General features: G+C 53.1%; 1 protein-coding gene across 6 annotated transcripts in view; it reads right to left on the bottom strand.

The window, feature by feature from the left end:
• Positions 1-265: 265 nt before the first annotated feature.
• The window catches only part of LOC116953882 (uncharacterized), a 35,949-nt gene continuing 17,840 nt past the window's right edge, over positions 266-18,374 (bottom strand). For 5 of the 6 annotated variants that reach the window (XM_076052005.1, XM_076052006.1, XM_076052004.1 and 2 more), the window contains exons 12-22: positions 17,730-17,822; positions 16,580-16,664; positions 16,019-16,087; positions 15,515-15,627; positions 14,843-15,072; positions 10,078-11,188; positions 9,677-9,790; positions 8,379-8,660; positions 6,551-6,766; positions 6,024-6,137; positions 266-461 (exon numbers count right to left, since the gene is read on the bottom strand). In XM_076052005.1, the coding sequence (XP_075908120.1) occupies positions 267-461; positions 6,024-6,137; positions 6,551-6,766; positions 8,379-8,660; positions 9,677-9,790; positions 10,078-11,188; positions 14,843-15,072; positions 15,515-15,627; positions 16,019-16,087; positions 16,580-16,664; positions 17,730-17,822 (2,622 nt within the window). In that variant the 3' untranslated portion in view covers position 266. The remainder of the gene's footprint in view (positions 462-6,023; positions 6,138-6,550; positions 6,767-8,378; positions 8,661-9,676; positions 9,791-10,077; positions 11,189-14,842; positions 15,073-15,514; positions 15,628-16,018; positions 16,088-16,579; positions 16,665-17,729; positions 17,823-18,374) is intronic. The other variant, XM_076052007.1, reaches the window with a different exon arrangement.

Raw genomic sequence — 18,374 nt, forward strand, 5'->3', positions numbered from 1 at the left:
CCCTCTCTCAATCTCACTCCCTCTCTCAATCTCACTCCCTCCCTCTCTCAATCTCACTCCCTCTCTCAATCTCCATCCCTCCCTCTCTCAATCTCCTTCCCTCTCTCAATCTCACTCCCTCCCTCCCTCTCTCAATCTCACTCCCTCCCTCCCTCTCTCAATCTCCCTCCCTCCCTCTCTCAATCTCACTCCCTCTCCCCGGTACCTTTCTCCCCCACCTCCTCCCCCGCCCCCGCCCCCGCCCCCGCCGCCCCCCCCCCCGCCGGTCACGCGGCGGAGAGCGACGCGGGCGCCACGCGGCGCAGCACGCGGTGCAGCGCCCCCAGGCGCTCCTGCAGGCGGTGCTCGCGCTGCGCCGCCGAGCTGCGCTGGCCCTCGGTGTGGGCGACGAGGCGCGACAGCGCCGCGTTCTCCACGTAGAGCTCCCGCAGCGCCGCGTCAGAGCGCGACGCGCGGACCATCTGTGACGTGGGGCGTGTGGTTAGCGGCGTGTAACCAGTGGCTTGTAGCTAGTTAGTGGGGTGTAGCTAGTTAGTGGTGTGTAGTTAGTGGTGTGTAGCTAGTTAGTGGTGTGTAACTAGTTAGTGGTGTGTAGCTAGTGGTGTGTAGCTAGTTAGTGGTGTGTAGTTAGTGGTGTGTAGTTAGTTAGTGGTGTGTAACTAGTTAGTGGTGTGTAGCTAGTTAGTGGTGTGTAACTAGTTAGTGGTGTGTAGCTAGTTAGTGGTGTGTAGCTAGTTAGTGGTGTGTAGTTAGTGGTGTGTAGTTAGTTAGTGGTGTGTAGTTAGTGGTGTGTAGTTAGTTAGTGGTGTGTAGCTAGTTAGTGGTGTGTAGTTAGTGGTGTGTAGTTAGTGGTGTGTAGTTAGTGGTGTGTAGCTAGTGGCGTGTAGCTAGTTAGTGGTGTGTAACTAGTTAGTGGCGTGTAACTAGTTAGTGGCGTGTAGCTAGTTAGTGGTGTGTAGTTAGTGGTGTGTAGCTAGTGGTGTGTAGTTAGTTAGTGGTGTGTAGTTAGTGGTGTGTAGTTAGTGGTGTGTAGTTAGTTAGTGGTGTGTAACTAGTTAGTGGTGTGTAACTAGTTAGTGGCGTGTAACTAGTTAGTGGCGTGTAGCTAGTTAGTGGTGTGTAGTTAGTGGTGTGTAGTTAGTTGTGTGTAGTTAGTTGTGTGTAGCTAGTTAGTGGTGTGTAGCTAGTGGTGTGTAGTTAGTTGTGTGTAGCTAGTTAGTGGTGTGTAGTTAGTGGTGTGTAGCTAGTTAGTGGTGTGTAACTATTTAGTGGTGTGTAGTTAGTGGTGTGTAGCTAGCTAGTGGTGTGTAGCTAGTTAGTGGTGTGTAACTAGTTAGTGGTGTGTAGCTAGTGGTGTGTAGGTAGTGGTGTGTAACTAGTTAGTGGTGTGTAGCTAGTGGCGTGTAGCTAGTTAGTGGTGTGTAGCTAGTTAGTGGTGTGTAGCTAGCTAGCGGTGTGTAGTTAGTTAGTGGTGTGTAGTTAGTGGGGTGTAACTAGTTAGTGGTGTGTAGTTAGTGGTGTGTAGTTAGTGGTGTGTAGCTAGTTAGTGGTGTGTAGTTAGTGGTGTGTAGCTAGTTAGTGGTGTGTAGTTAGTGGTGTGTAGTTAGTGGTGTGTAGTTAGTTAGTGGTGTGTAACTAGTTAGTGGTGTGTAGTTAGTGGTGTGTAGTTAGTGGTGTGTAACTAGTTAGTGGTGTGTCGTTAGTGGTGTGTAGCTAGTTAGTGGTGTGTAGTTAGTGGTGTGTAGTTAGTGGTGTGTAGTTAGTTAGTGGTGTGTAACTAGTTAGTGGTGTGTAGTTAGTGGTGTGTAGTTAGTGGTGTGTAACTAGTTAGTGGTGTGTCGTTAGTGGTGTGTAGCTAGTTAGTGGTGTGTAGTTAGTGGTGTGTAGTTAGTTAGTGGTGTGTAACTAGTTAGTGGTGTGTAGCTAGTTAGTGGTGTGTAACTAGTTAGTGGTGTGTAGCTAGTTAGTGGTGTGTAGCTAGTTAGTGGTGTGTAGTTAGTGGTGTGTAGTTAGTTAGTGGTGTGTAACTAGTTAGTGGCGTGTAACTAGTTAGTGGTGTGTAGCGAGTGGTGTGTAGTTAGTTAGTGGTGTGTAGTTAGTTAGTGGTGTGTAGTTAGTTAGTGGTGTGTAGTTAGTTAGTGGTGTGTAGCTAGTGGTGTGTAGTTAGTTAGTGGAGTGTAGTTAGTTAGTGGTGTGTAGTTAGTTAGTGGTGTGTAGTTAGTTAGTGGTGTGTAGCTAGTGGTGTGTAGTTAGCTAGTGGCGTGTAGCTAGTTAGTGGTGTGTAACTAGTTAGTGGTGTGTAGTTAGTGGTGTGTAGCTAGCTAGTGGTGTGTAGTTAGTTAGTGGTGTGTAGCTAGTGGTGTGTAGTTAGCTAGTGGCGTGTAGCTAGTTAGTGGTGTGTAACTAGTTAGTGGTGTGTAGTTAGTGGTGTGTAGCTAGTGGTGTGTAGGTAGTTAGTGGTGTGTAGCTAGTGGTGTGTAGTTAGCTAGTGGTGTGTAGTTAGTGGTGTGTAGTTAGTGGTGTGTAGTTAGTGGTGTGTAGGTAGTGGTGTGTAGGTAGTGGTGTGTAACTAGTTAGTGGTGTCTAGCTAGTGGTGTGTAGCTAGTGGTGTGTAGTTAGTTAGTGGTGTGTAGCTAGTGGTGTGTAGTTAGCTAGTGGTGTGTAGTTAGTTAGTGGTGTGTAGCTAGTGGTGTGTAGTTAGTGGTGTGTAGTTAGCGGCGTGTAGCTAGTGGTGTGTAGGTAGTGGTGTGTAGTTAGTGGTGTGTAGTTAGTGGTGTGTAGTTAGTTGTGTGTAGCTAGTTAGTGGTGTATAGTTAGTGGTGTGTAGTTAGTGGTGTGTAGTTAGTGGTGTGTAGTTAGTGGTGTGTACCTAGTGGTGTGTAGTTAGTGGTGTGTAGTTAGTGGTCTGTAGTTAGTGGTGTCTAGTTAGTGGTGTGTGGCTAGTGGTGTGTAGTTAGTGGTGTGTAGTTAGTGGTGTGTAGTTAGTGGTGTGTACCTAGTGGTGTGTAGTTAGTGGTGTGTAGTTAGTGGTGTGTAGTTAGTGGTGTGTGGCTAGTTAGTGGTGTGTAGTTAGTGGTGTGTAGCTAGCTAGTGGTGTGTAGTTAGTGGTGTCTAGCTAGTGGTGTGTAGTTAGTGGTGTGTAGTTAGTGGTGTGTAGCTAGTGGTGTCTAGCTAGTGGTGTGTAACTAGTGGTTTGTAGTTAGTGGTGTGTAGCTAGTGGTGTGTAGTTAGTGGTGTGTAACTAGTGGTGTGTAGCTAGTGGTGTGTAGTTAATGGTGTGTAGTTAGTGGTGTGTGGCTAATGGTGTGTGGTTAGTGGTGTGTAGTTAGTGGTGTGTAGCTAGTGGTGTGTAGTTAGTGGTGTGTGGCTAGTGGTGTGTAGCAAGTTAGTGGTGTGTAGTTAGCTAGGGGTGTGTAGTTAGTGGTGTGTAGTTAGTGGTGTGTAGTTAGTGGTGTGTAGTTAGTGGTGTGTAGTTAGCTAGGGGTGTGTAGTTAGTGGTGTGTAGTTAGCTAGGGGTGTGTAGTTAGCTAGGGGTGTGTAGTTAGTGGTGTGTAATTAGTGGTGTGTAGTTAGCTAGGGGTGTGTGGCTAGTGGTGTGTAGCAAGTTAGTGGTGTGTAGTTAGCTAGGGGTGTGTGGCTAGTGGTGTGTGGTTAGTGGTGTGTAGCTAGTGGTGTGTAGTTAGTGGTGTGTAGTTAGTGGTGTGTAGCTAGTGGTGTGTAGTTAGTGGTGTATAGCTAGTGGTGTGTAGTTAGTGGTGTGTGGTTAGTGGTGTGTAGCTAGTGGTGTGTAGTTAGTGGTGTGTGGCTAGTGGTGTGTAGCAAGTTAGTGGTGTGTAGTTAGCTAGGGGTGTGTAGTTAGTGGTGTGTGGCTAGTGGTGTGTAGCTAGGGGTGTGTAGTTAGTGGTGTGTAGTTAGCTAGGGGTGTGTAGTTAGCTAGGGGTGTGTAGCTAGGGGTGTGTAGCTAGGGGTGTGTAGTTAGTGGTGTGTAGTTAGTGGTGTGTAGTTAGCTAGGGGTGTGTAGTTAGCTAGGGGTGTGTAGCTAGGGGTGTGTAGCTAGGGGTGTGTAGTTAGTGGTGTGTAGTTAGCTAGGGGTGTGTAGTTAGCTAGGGGTGTGTAGTTAGTGGTGTGTAGCTAGGGGTGTGTAGTTAGTGGTGTGTAGTTAGTGGTGTGTAGTTAGCTAGGGGTGTGTAGCTAGGGGTGTGTAGCTAGGGGTGTGTAGTTAGTGGTGTGTAGTTAGCTAGGGGTGTGTAGTTAGCTAGTGGTGTGTAGTTAGTGGTGTGTAGTTAGAGGTGTGTAGCTAGTGGTGTGTAGTTAGTGGTGTGTAGTTAGTGGTGTGTAGTTAGTGGTGTGTAGTTAGTGGTGTGTAGCAAGTTAGTGGTGTGTAGTTAGTGGTGTGTAGTTAGTGGTGTGTAGTTAGTGGTGTGTAGCTAGTTAGTGGTGTGTAGTTAGTGGTGTGTAGTTAGTGGTGTGTAGTTAGCTAGGGGTGTGTAGTTAGTGGTGTGTAGTTAGCTAGTGGTGTGTAGTTAGTGGTGTGTAGTTAGCTAGTGGTGTGTAGTTAGTGGTGTGTAGTTAGTGGTGTGTAGTTAGCTAGTGGTGTGTAGTTAGTGGTGTGTAGTTAGTGGTGTGTGGCTAGTGGTGTGTGGCTAGTGGTGTGTAGTTAGTGGTGTGTAGTTAGTGGTGTGTAGTTAGTGGTGTGTAGTTAGTGGTGTGTGGCTAGTGGTGTGTAGCTAGTGGTGTGTAGTTAGTGGTGTGTGGCTAGTGGTGTGTAGCTAGTGGTGTGTAGTTAGTGGTGTGTGGCTAGTGGTGTGTAGCTAGTGGTGTGTAGCTAGTGGTGTGTGGCTAGTGGTGTGTAGCTAGTGGTGTGTAGCTAGGGGTATGTAGTTAGTGGTGTGTAGTTAGTGGTGTGTAGTTAGTGGTGTGTGGCTAGTGGTGTGTAGCTAGTGGTGTGTAGTTAGTGGTGTGTGGCTAGTGGTGTGTAGCTAGTGGTGTGTAGCTAGTGGTGTGTGGCTAGTGGTGTGTAGCTAGTGGTGTGTAGCTAGGGGTGTGTAGTTAGTGGTGTGTAGTTAGCTAGGGGTGTGTAGTTAGTGGTGTGTAGTTAGCTAGGGGTGTGTAGTTAGTGGTGTGTAGTTAGCTAGGGGTGTGTAGTTAGTGGTGTGTAGCTAGTGGTGTGTAGCTAGTGGTGTGTAGCTAGTGGTGTGTGGCTAGTGGTGTGTAGCTAGTGGTGTGTAGCTAGGGGTGTGTAGTTAGTGGTGTGTAGTTAGCTAGGGGTGTGTAGTTAGTGGTGTGTAGTTAGTGGTGTGTAGTTAGTGGTGTGTAGTTAGTGGTGTGTAGTTAGTGGTGTGTAGTTAGCTAGGGGTGTGTAGTTAGCTAGGGGTGTGTAGTTAGTGGTGTGTAGTTAGCTAGTGGTGTGTAGTTAGCTAGTGGTGTGTAGTTAGTGGTGTGTAGTTAGCTAGTGGTGTGTAGTTAGCTAGGGGTGTGTAGTTAGTGGTGTGTAGTTAGCTAGGGGTGTGTAGTTAGTGGTGTGTAGTTAGTTAGTGGTGTGTAGTTAGCTAGGGGTGTGTAGTTAGTGGTGTGTAGTTAGTGGTGTGAAGTTAGTGGTGTGTAGTTAGTGGTGTGTAGTTAGGGGTGTGTAGTTAGCTAGGGGTGTGTAGTTAGTGGTGTGCAGTTAGCTAGGGGTGTGTAGTTAGTGGTGTGTAGTTAGCTAGGGGTGTGTAGTTAGTGGTGTGTAGTTAGCTAGGGGTGTGTGGCTAGTGGTGTGTAGTTAGCTAGGGGTGTGTAGTTAGTGGTGTGTAGTTAGATAGGGGTGTGTAGTTAGTGGTGTGTAGTTAGCTAGTGGTGTGAAGTTAGTGGTGTGTAGTTAGCTAGGGGTGTGTAGTTAGTGGTGTGTAGTTAGTGGTGTGTAGCAAGTTAGTGGTGTGTAGTTAGCTAGGGGTGTGTAGTTAGTGGTGTGTAGTTAGTGGTGTGTGGCTAGTGGTGTGTAGTTAGCTAGGGGTGAGTGCAGCGCGTGGCGAGGCCCACTTCACCTGCTCCTTGAGCTGCTGCACCTTCTCCTGTAGCACGCCGCGCACGTTCCTCAGGTTCACCTCCACTTCCTGCAGCTTCTGCTCTATCACACGCAGAGCCACAGTGTGCTCCTCCTACGCACCCACAAACAACGAGGACAACAACAACAACAACCGCCATTCGCAACTAAGTGGCGGCAACGTCACCACGGCACTTGTGCCAGGCTAGGTGCACGTTGAGGGCACGTGAAGCATCGGACGCCCGCCGGCAGGAGGTCACGGGACAGACCCAGGCAGGTGCCACGGGTCGACTGACTGAGATGACTGGGCCGATGCACCACACGCGCACACAGACACGCGCGGACACGCACACATGCACACACGGACACGCACGGACACGCGCGGACACGCACGGACACACACGGACACGGACACACACACGGACACGCACGGACACGCACGGACACGCACGCGAACATACAAGCGGACGCCCGCACACGCGCGGACCCTCGTGTGTGCGGCCGCACCGGTGGAGCGTCGTCGCACACCTGCTGCGTGGCGACGATTTTCTGGAACTCGGCCCTCAAGTCGCCCTCCGCTGCCGCCACCGCCGCCGCCGCCCTCGCCCCGTCGGCCCCCCCCCTCTCGCCCGCCCTCTCCCCGTGCAGCTCCTCAGCTCTCCCCTGCGCGTCCGCTCGCACTCGCTGCAGCTCCCTCTGGTGCTGGGACTGAGCCAGGCACAGCTCGGCATTCAACTCCAGGATCTGTAGCACAGCGCACGCACACAGCGCACGCACACACAGCACACGCACAGCACACACACACACAGCACACACAGCACACACACAGCACACACACAGCACACACAGCACACACACAGCACACACACAGCACACACAGCACACACACAGCACACACACACAGCACACACACAGCACACACACACAGCACGCACACACACACAGCACACACACACAGCACACACACACAGCACACACACAGCACACACACAGCACACACAGCACACACACACAGCACACACAGGTAACCGAGTATGTACGCAACGACAAAGGATCCCCTGTGGAGCCTTCAGACTGTTGGGCGCAAGTGCAGTTAGTGAGTACCCAGCTAGCCCAGTGAGTGACACGTCACTCGGCTAGCCCAGTGAGTGACACGTCACTCGGCTAGCCCAGTGAGTGACACGTCACCTGGCTAGCCCAGTGAGTGACACGTCACCTGGCTAGCCCAGCGAGTGACATGTCACCCGGCTAACCCAGTGAGTGACACGTCACCCGACTAGCCCAGTGAGTGACACGTCACCCGGCTAACCCAGTGAGTGACATGTCACCCGGCTAGCCCAGCGAGTGACACGTCACCTGACTAGCCCAGTGAGTGACATGTCATCTGGCTAGCCCAGTGAGTGACACGTCACCCGGCTAACCCAGCGAGTGACACGTCACCTGGCTAGCCCAGTGAGTGACACGTCACCTGGCTAGCCCAGTGAGTGACACGTCACCTGGCTAGCCCAGTGAGTGACACGTCACCCGACTAGCCCAGTGAGTGACACGTCACCCGACTAGCCCAGTGAGTGACACGTCACCCGGCTAGCCCAGTGAGTGATACGTCACCTGGCTAGCCCAGTGAGTGACACGTCACCTGGCTAGCCCAGTGAGTGACACGTCACCCGACTAGCCCAGTGAGTGACACGTCACCCGGCTAACCCAGTGAGCGACACGTCACCCAGCTAACCCAGTGAGCGACACGTCACCCGGCTAACCCAGCGAGTGACACGTCACCTGGCTAGCCCAGTGAGTGACACATCACCCAGTTAACCCAGCGAGTGACACGTCACCCAGCTAACCCAGTGAGCGACACGTCACCCGGCTAGCCCAGTGAGCGACACGTCACCCGGCTAGCCCAGTGAGTGACACGTCACCCAGCTAACCCAGTGAGTGACACGTCACCCAGCTAACCCAGTGAGCGACACGTCACCCGGCTAGCCCAGCGAGTGACACGTCACCCAGCTAACCCAGTGAGCGACACGTCATCCGGCTAGCCCAGCGAGTGACACGTCACCCGGCTAACCCAGCGAGTGACACGTCACCCGGCTAACCCAGTGAGTGACATGTCACCCGGCTAGCCCAGTGAGTGACACGTCACCCGGCTAGCCCAGTGAGCGGGATGTCACCCGGCTAGCCCAGTGAGCGACACGTCACCTGGCTAACCCAGTGAGCGACACGTCACCCGGCTAGCCCAGTGAGTGACACGTCACCTGGCTAGCCCAGTGAGTGACACGTCACCCAGCTAGCCCAGTGAGTGACATGTCACCCGGCTAGCCCAGTGAGTGGGATGTCACCCGGCTAGCTGGGCTCTCACCTTGTCGCGTGCCTCCTGTGAGTCCTGTGTGAGCGCTTCCCTCTCCGCCCGCAGCATCTTCAGCTCCTGCTGCAGCTGCGGACACCGCTCAGCCTGCTCCTCGGCCGAGCGCAGCTGCCGCCTCAGGGTCGCGACCTCGCCGCCCAGCGTCGCGGCCTCCTCGCGGAGCGTCGCGACCTCCGCCGTGAGGCCCTCCTTGTCCTGGGCCCCACGGCGGAGCTCCGTTTGCAGGCGCGCCAGCTCCAGGTCGCGGCTACGGAGAGAGCCCTCTGCGGAGAGGGCCTGCGGAATGGGAGGCGGGGGTCACAGAGAGGGTAGTACAACATGACCCCACTCATAGACTCGCACAGAGACCCACAGACTCGCATAGAGACCCACAGAATCACAGAGACCCACAGACTCGCATGGAGACCAACAGATTCGCAGAGACCCACAGACTCGCACGGAAACCCACAGACTCACACAGAGACCCACAGACTCACACAGAGACCCACAGACTCGCATAGAGACACACAAACTCACACGGAGATCCACAGACTCGCATAGAGATTCACAGACTCGTACGAAGACCCACAGAATCGCACAGAGACCCACAGACTCGCACAGAGACCCCAGAGACTCGCACAGAGACCCACAGACTCGCATAGAGACCCACAGAATCACAGAGACCCACAGACTCGCACGGAGACCCACAGACTAGCACGGAGATCCACAGACTCGCAGAGACCCACAGACTCGCATGGAGACCAACAGATTCGCAGAGACCCACAGACTCGCACGGAAACCCACAGACTCACACAGAGACCCACAGACTTGCACGGAGACCCACAGACTCACACAGAGACCCACAAACTCGCACGGAGACCCACAGACTTGCATGGAGACCCACAGACTCGCATAGAGACCCACAAACTCGCACGGAGACCCACAGACTCGCACAGAGACCCACAGACTCGCACGGAGACCGACAGACTCGCACGGAGATCCATAAACTCGCACGGAGACCCACAGACTCGCACGGAGACCCACAGACTCGCACGGAGACCCACAGACTCGCAATGGAGACCCACAGACTTGCACGGAGACCCACAGATTCGCACGGAGACCCACAGACTCGCAATGGAGACCCACAGACTCGCAAGAAGACCCACAGACTCGCATAGAGACCCACATACTCGCACGAAGACCCACAGACTCGCATGGAGACCCACAGACTCGCACGGAGACCCATAGACTCGCACATAGACCCACAGACTCGCACGAAGACCCACAGACTCATGGAGGAAGTAGTGGATCACCTTGTGTTGCAGTGAGCCCAGGCGTGAGAGCACCGCTTGGTTTTGTTCTAGGAGGAGACTCCTCTCCTCCTGCAGAGACGCCAGCTCCCTCTTCATTGCCTGCAGCCCGCTCGTCTGACATCATCATCATCAGCATCATCGTCGTCGTCATCGTTAGCAACAGCTCCCTCTTCACAGCCTGCAGCCCACTTGTCTGATCCATACCGCACCAGGTAATCATTTAAGGCTGAGCCGACCTAGAGGAGGGCCCAGGACCAGTTCAGAAACTCGTCACCGACGTTGGCCGTGAGTGCGACTCAAACTCGGGTCGCCGAGATTGTAGCGCGATGCGCTAACCGTTGCACCGCCACTCCCCGCACCCGCCCGCCCACGCACGGACACACAGCCCCGTCACAACGCACCTCCGTGCGGAGCGCATGCCGCTCCGTCACCAGCTCCTCGTTCTCTTGCTTCAGCCTGTCCACCTCCGCCGTGAGGCCAGACACCGCCTCTCCCCTCCCGTGGAGCTCCGCCTCCAGCCCAGCGACTTGCTGGGCCCTGTCACGGAGCTCCGCCTCCAGGCCGACAACATACTGAGACTTTTCGCGTAGCTCCGTCTCGAGCCCAACAATCCTCTGGGCTCTGTCGCGGAGCTCCACCTCCAAGCCACTGGCCTGCCGAGCCCCTTCACGGAGTTCTTCCTTCAGTCTGTCCAGGCACTGGGCTTCCTTATGGAGCTCCACCTCGAGCCTGCTAACCTGCTGGGCCTTCTCGTGGAGCTCCGCCTCCAGCCCAACGACCCTCTGGGCCCTTTCGCAGAGCTCCGACTCCAGCTCTGCAGCCTGCTTGGTCATCTCGCGGAGCTCCGTCTCAAGCGACTGTCTCTGCGTGCTTTCCTGCTGCACCTGCACGAGCGGAACGCGGTGACGACGGGACAAGCACGAGGTGAGACTGACTAGGTGGGGGATGGTGAAGGAGGTGAGGGAGAGGAGGTGAGGAGACAGAGGTGAGGAACGGCGAGTGGATAACAAAGTGAGCGTGATGATAACGCGGTGAAGTGAAGAGGTGAGGGAGGGTGACGAGGTTGTGGCGATGAGTTGAGGACGACTGAGTGAGGGTTGATCTTGACGAGGTTGAGGGCGGCTGGGCGATGGACGATGTTGACGAGGCGAGGTCGTCGGCGACGGTGAGCAGGTGAGGTTAACGAAGTGCGGGCGGCAGGGTGAGGAGGTGAGAGTGACGAGTTGACGGTGGTGGGGTGAGGGTGAGGAGGAGGGGGGGGAGACGAGATGGAGATGAGGTGAGGGTAATGGGCGATGAGGTGAATGAGATGAGAATGAGGCGAGTATAATGAGACGAGGGCGAGGAGGTAAGGGTGAGGAGGTGAGGGCGATGAGGTGAGGGCGATGAGGTGAGGCTGACGAGGTGAGACTGACGAGGGCGAGGGGTCTCGCCTGCACCTGTAGTTCCTGCGCTGCCCCTGTCTGGGCCCGCAGCTCCGAGAGGTCAGAGGTCGCGGCCTCCAGCCGTGCCCTGTGCCCACAAAACCAGCATCAGCGACCGTCCCCCTCGACCCCTTGACCTTCACAGCAAAGGCAAAGGCGCAGCCCCCTGCAATCGCTTGCTCGGAAGGGAGATCGCACCGAAAGTGGACTAATCTTCTACAGATATCACGGCAGAGGTGGAAGTACCCACACTTTTCCCCACCGCTACTTGTGATCTGCCGATCGTCTGTGGCGGCCGTTTGAACCGGCGACCTCTGAATCCACCACAGCAGCTCCCTTCTCGCTTAAAGCTGTTAAAGGGACAGGCCACAAATACGCGTACGGCTCTTGTAGATGCAGACTATTTACGTGCATGTGTGTGTGTGTATATGCACTGGGGCTGTCTGACACAAGTTTACATCTTCCTTAATGACAACGGGAAAAAAAAACTAAAGAAAGACTATCGGGCAGCACCATCCAGAATGGAGTGTAACAACGTACAATGACGCGATGCCCCGATCCACAAACACGAAGGAGACGTCACAGCGATGATGATAGACTACTCCCGCTGCTCCTGATGTGGCTGTCTGTTGGCTTGACCACCTGAATGTGACAATGTAGCTGCTGCTATGCATCCACATCAGCTGTATGGAAGAAGAAGATAGACTCCGCACTGAAGTCCAGAGATTGAGCACTGCCCACAGACTCAACACTTTTATTATGAAAAATATTGGTCGCGAAACTCTACGTGTTAAACTACCCACAGACTCAACACTGCCCACAGACTCAACACTACCCATAGACTCAACACTACCCATAGACTAAACACTGCCCATGGACTCAACACTACCCATAGACTATACACTGCCCATAGACTCAACACTGCCCACAGACTCAACACTGCCCATAGACTCAACACTGCCCACAGACTCAACGCTACCTATAGACCAGTGGTTCTTAACCTTGTTGGAGGTACCGAACCCCACCAGTTTCATATGCGCATTCACCGAACCCCTCTTTAGTGAAAAATAAAATGTGATTTTTTTCAAATTCAAGACGTAGATATGTTTTTTACTGGTACACAAAATGAGCCGTGCATGAACATTACCTTGTTCAAAGAATAAAACCAACACAATGCATAAACTCACAACAAATTACATACCTGGAAATCAATGTGACTTCTGCTGTTGCCTTTGAGAGATCAGTTCAGATATGCGTGGCTTCACCTTGGCAAGTGCCACTCTCATGTCATTTTCACAGCAAAGTCTGTTCCTTTTCTTCGTTTTTATGTCCAGCATCCTCGAAAAGGATTGCTCACAAAGATATGTTGTAACAAATGGTATAAAAAAATCCAGGGCTTTCTTAGCAATAACTGGATACTTGTTCATTTGTCGACACCAAAACGTTGAGAGCGTTGTTGTTCTGAAGAGTTGCTGTTGAACCTGGCTCTGCTGAATTTCAATGATTTCGTCGAGGAATTCATCATTGACATCTGCTGTTTCAACAGCAAACGTGAACGGCTGTCTCACCCATGCTGGATATGACTCTCTTGTAGGGAAATATCCGTCGAGAGACTTTGCAAGCTCATCTAAGTGCGTGGCAATTGTTTGCTTCAGTTCCGTGGATACAGAAATATCTCCGATTCCAGACACATCTTCGATCTTACTTGCACAGTCGTCCAGAAGCGGGAAGTTTGCGAAGTTATTGTTCTCTGTTCGTCGTTTCCATAACGGTAGCTTTTTTTGAAAAGCCTTCAGGTGTTCTTCCGCTTCCATGATATTGACTCCACCACCCTGCATCTGCTGATTGAGATGATTGAGAGCTGCGAATATATCAGCCATGTACGCTAAAATGAGAATGAACTCAGGATTTTTGAAGCAATCTGCATGGCAGTGTTGGTGCTCTTGCAAAAACAGGGCTAATTCCACACGCATGGCAAAAACACGATTCAGCACCTGTCCCCGGGATAACCACCGAATATTAGAATGGAGCAGAAGTACCTCAAATTCAGAGCCCATTTCTTTACACAGCTCACTGAAGATGCGGTGCCTCAGAGCACTTTTTCGCACATAGTTCACACATTCCACCACAGTTTTTAATACTTCTGCCATTTTTGGAGGTAAGGTTTTTGTTGCCAACGCATGCCTGTGCAGAATACAATGCGTCACAATGATGTGTGGTGCATCGGCCTTTACTAGCGCACCAAAACCAGACTTTCTTCCCAGCATGACTGGAGCTCCGTCCGTACAAACTGCAGAAACCATATCCCATGAAAGATTGTTGTCTCTGAAGAAGTCATCCACAAGCTTCTTCACATCGGCTGCCTTCGTTGTTGTTGTAAGAGGCTTACAAAATAAAAACTCTTCTTTTATCATGTCGTCTTTCACATAGCGTACAAAAACAGCAAGCTGGCTTAGATCAGAAACGTCTGTGGTTTCATCGAGTTGAAGGCTGAATTTTGCCGGGCTTGAAATCAGATCCGCGACTACTTGAGCCAAGATGTCTTTACGCATGTCTTCTATTCTGTCACTGACGGTGTCATTTGAAAGGGGAATTTGGGATAATTTACCTTCGGCCGCTGTTCCGAGTATCAGATTCGCCATCTTTAATGCAGCTGGTTTCACAAGTGTTTCACCAATGGTGTGTGGCTTGCCCTGCTTTGCGATCAGGTAAGCAACTTCGTACGATGCTGTCAGGATCAGTTTGTTAACAGGTACAAATCCAAGAGCAGGCAGAGTGGCCCTTTCATCGAATCTGGCTCTCTTCACCCTGAATTCAGCAAGTGTTGTGTTCTTGTATTCCCCGTCTCCATGCAGCTTCAAGAAGTGTTCCTTTAGTTTTGCCGGTGCAAGACTAGAGTTGCTCAACTTGGCGTTGCAAATCATGCAGATAGGACGCTCACTCCCATCACGTTCCGTGATACATGAGAATCCATGTTGTACATATTCGTCCGACCACTTTCTTCTTTTGCCCGACATAGTATGGATAAAATATTAAAGAAATCACACGACGTACGACAACAACAGTCACACGTTGACTACTGAGTACGCACTAAATTCCCCGCAGCGCTGATTGGCCAAGCAGTGTAGCATGATCATCTGCAGCCAGTGATGGCCAAGCGGGCCGTGTGTGTCATCACAAATTTACACAATAATTCAAGTGTGTCCGGACCTCCGTGGCGGGGGCTCTGCCGAACCCCTGAGATCGACTCACCGAACCCCTGGGGTTCGATCGAACCCAGGTTAAGAACCACTGCTATAGACTAAACACTACCCATAGACTCAGCACTGCTCTTAGACTCAACACTACGCATAGACTCAACACTACCCATAGACTATACACTGCCCATAGACTCAACACTGCCCACAGACTCAACACTGCCCATAGACTCAACACTGCCCACAGACTCAACGCTACCTATAGACCAGTGGTTCTTAACCTTGTTGGAGGTACCGAACCCCACCATATAACGTATAACAACGCAATGCCCGATACACAAATACGAAGGAGACATCACAGCAACGATACCCCGCTGCTCCTGACACGGCTGTCTGCTAACTTGACCACCGGCACGCGAGACGGTAGTTGTTGCTGCTCTGCGTCTACATCAGCGGCCGTACGGAGCGAAAAGAAGAAGTAGAGGCACAGCCTGACTCGGTGGTAAAGCAACACCCTCCCCGCCCGCACGACGCCATCTACCAACCTCATCTTCTTGGTCTCCTCGCGGAGCTCCGCCTCCAGGCCGTCTCTGCGTGCCGCCTCCCGCTGCCAAGTGTCCCTGTGGCGGAGGTCCCCGTCGCGGAGGTCCGAGTCCCTCTGGCAGAGCTGCTCCTCCAGGTCGCTCAGCTCCAGCTTGAAGCTCTGCTCCACACTGCGCCGCAACTCCTCCGCACCGCGTTGCACGCGCTCCAGCTCGCGCTCGTAGTAGTTGGTCTGCGGTCGTCATCGTCATGATCGTCCTCGTCGTCATCATCGTCATCATCATGATCGTTGTCATCATCGTCATAATCGTTGTCATCATCATCGTTGTCGTGGTCATCATCATCATTGTCATTATCATCATCATCATCGTCGTTAACAATACCCATAATCGACAACACAGTTACATTCGGGAAGCGTGAAATAAGCCACATGTGACAGATTCTGTCCAATCACAGACCGTTAAAATCGGGAAGTTATTGCCGCTGCATGCTCATTGAGCACGCAAACGGCTCCACTCCGACTTGCCATGAGCGGCTGCTCATTTCAGTCTGAGCGGACCTACAAGAGGGCCCATCACATTTGTCAGATTCGGAAATCCCCCGCCCCCTCCCGTCTGCCACGAGGGTCCCTGCCAACGGTCGCCACCAGTGATCGTTTCCGTGGAGACGCTCACCTTGGTTTCCAGCTTGATCCTCAGGTCCTGCACCTCCTCCTGGTGTCGCTGCCTCAGCCGCTCCATCGCCATCTCGGCCTCCAGCGGCAGGCTCGGGCTAGGTGAGCCAGGGCCTGCCGCGAGAAAAAACAAAAAAAAACAAAAATCCCCCCTATAGCCCGAATAGACCGTCGGGGCAAGTGCTATTTGCGAGCAGCACCTATGAAGGCCGGCACGGCACACGAGGGGGTGGGTGGCCGACAACACGCGCGCGAACACGCGCACGCATGACGACGATGACGATGCTGATGACGATGCTGATGACGACGTAGTCAGGTGACGACGTTGAGGACGAAGGTAGCAATTCGTGTGAGTTTAGTTGTTCGACGCAAGTGAACGAGCCAGATGCTGTGAAGATGACGAGGACGGTGGTGAAGTTTAAGGGGTGGGTGCTGCTGCTGCTGATGATGATGTTGTGAAGATGATGCTGCTGATGCTGTTGCTGATGATGGTGATTGCCCTTACTGCTGTGCGTGCCGTTGAGGGTTTTTCCCCGTGTCTCAGGTGGCTTCCTGTCTCCCACCTCCGAGGTGTCTGCACAAAGACAAAGATCCCCCGTGTAGCCTCAACAGACTGTTGGGGAAAGTGCTGTTAGCGAGCAGCACCTATGAAGGCCGGCACGGCACACGAGGGGGGTGGGTGGCCAGCACCACGCCCGGCCGCCTTTGTCTCCCCAGTGGCGATGTTCACAACACGCCGCACCAGGTACTCATTTGAGGCTGAGTCAAGACACACACGCACACGTACGTGCACACACACACGCACATATACGTGCACACACACACACGCACACGTACGTGCACACACACAGAATCCTCACCAACTCTCACCACAGGTGCTGTTAATGGTACAGGGAGGTGCTGGGAGGTATGGGAGGGGGGTACGGGGAGGCGCATGATGCACTGGGAGGTATGGGCAGGTACGGGGAGGTGCAGGGAGGTACAGGGGGGGGGTACGGGGGGGGTACGGGGAGGTGGGCAGAGGGGCAGGGGGATGGGGGATTGCGGGGGGGGGGGGTGCCCTTACCAGAGTGGACGCTGTGTTGTCTCTGTGCTGCTCTGCGCACCGATTCCAGCTCAGCCTCCAACTCATCGTTCCTGTCCCGCAGCTCCTACATCATCACCAACACCGTCACCATCGTCGCGGATATCAACACCATCGTCAAAACCAAGACGATCGTCATAATCACCATGGTCACCACCAGCACCGTCATCGTGGTTAGCACCGTCACCGTGGTACGATTATCAACATCATCACCGCCATCATCATAATAATAATTGCAGTCATTATCACCACCATGTCAATATCATCAACAAAAGTATAATCACCATCATTATTATCTTAGTAGCATCATCATCAACACCATGGTTATCTCCACCATCATTACTACCACCATCACTACCACACCTCCGATTAGTGCAATTGGCTACGTATGGTGCGAAAGAAGTTCAAAATACATACGCCGCCATCACACCACCATTACCACCGCCATTGTCATCACTGTCACCACCACCGCCACCGTCATCATCGTCGTCATCGTCGTCGTCATCGTCACAGGAAGCAGCGCCGTGCTGCGCTGCCACTCACCTTGACTCGCTGGGCCACATCAACAGGAGGCAAGGGGTGAGAGGTCAAGGGTCACATGGGGGGGGGGGTGTCAGAGGGGACACACGACGACGACGAGAGGCGACAAAAAAGACACCGTCTGGACAGGCGCTGTTAGCGAGCACCTATTAAGGCCGACGCCGCACACCCGCAGAGAGGAGGCCCGGTAAACGTGCAAAACGTTGGCCCAACGTCGTTCCCGGCGTTCCACCGTTCCACCGTGCTGGCAACGAACCCCGCACCTCCGATCGTCACGGTTGGCTCCGTGCGGCACGAAAGAAGAAAGTTCAACGTGCGTGCGTGCAAGTGGGGAGGTGGAGAAGATGGCGACGAGGAGGTGAGAGGTGGAGAGATGTACGGTGAAGAGGTGCGTGGGAAGGCAGTGAGGAGGAGGTGGAGGGAGGGACAGTGAGGGATGGTGATGAAAGCGGGGATGATGGAATGGAGAGATGTGTGTTGAGGAGGTGGCGGTGAAGAGGAGATGAGGGATGGTGAGGAAGAGGTGGTGATGAGGTGAGAGGATGCGAGGGATAGCGAGGAGGTGGTGAGACGGAGAGGAGGGAGGCCGCACCCTGCACTGCTGCTCGTACTGGGCGACGAGGTGCTGAAACCGCTCCTCTTCGACGAGAACATCGTCCCCCACCTCCTCATCGCTCCTCGCCAACTGCAAAGACAAAGATCCACCGTACAGCCTTAACAGACTGTAGGGGCAAGTGCTGTTAGCGAGTAGCACCTATGAAGGCCGCCTTTGTCTCCTCAACGATGATATGTATATAAGGCACTTGGTACTCATATTTTAAGGCCAAATCGCCCTAGGGGAGGCCCAGGACTAGTTCAATCATTTTCGTGAGCGGGTATTGAACTTGAGTTGCCGGGTTCGTAGCATAGCACGCTAACAAAGATCTCCCAATTAAAAGACAAGTGCTGTTCACGAGTAGCACCTATGATGAAGGCCGGAACGGTACACGAGGGGTGGGTGGCCAGCACCACGCCCGACCGCCTTTGTCTCCCCAGTGGCGATGTTTACTACACTGCACCAGGTACAAATTTGAGGCTGAGTCGACCTAGGAGAGGCCCAGGACCGGTTCAGATAGTCGTCACTGGTGTTGGCCGTGAGCGGGAATCGAACCTGGGTCGCTGGGTTCGTAGCGCAGCGCGCTGATCGCTACACTACTGCTCCCCACACACATACACGCGCACACACGCACATACAACA

The sequence above is a fragment of the Petromyzon marinus genome, chromosome 53 (assembly GCF_048934315.1).
Source record: "Petromyzon marinus isolate PM22_M1 ecotype Great Lakes invasive population chromosome 53, UKy_Petmar_22M1.pri1.0, whole genome shotgun sequence".
NCBI lineage: Eukaryota > Metazoa > Chordata > Hyperoartia > Petromyzontiformes > Petromyzontidae > Petromyzon > Petromyzon marinus.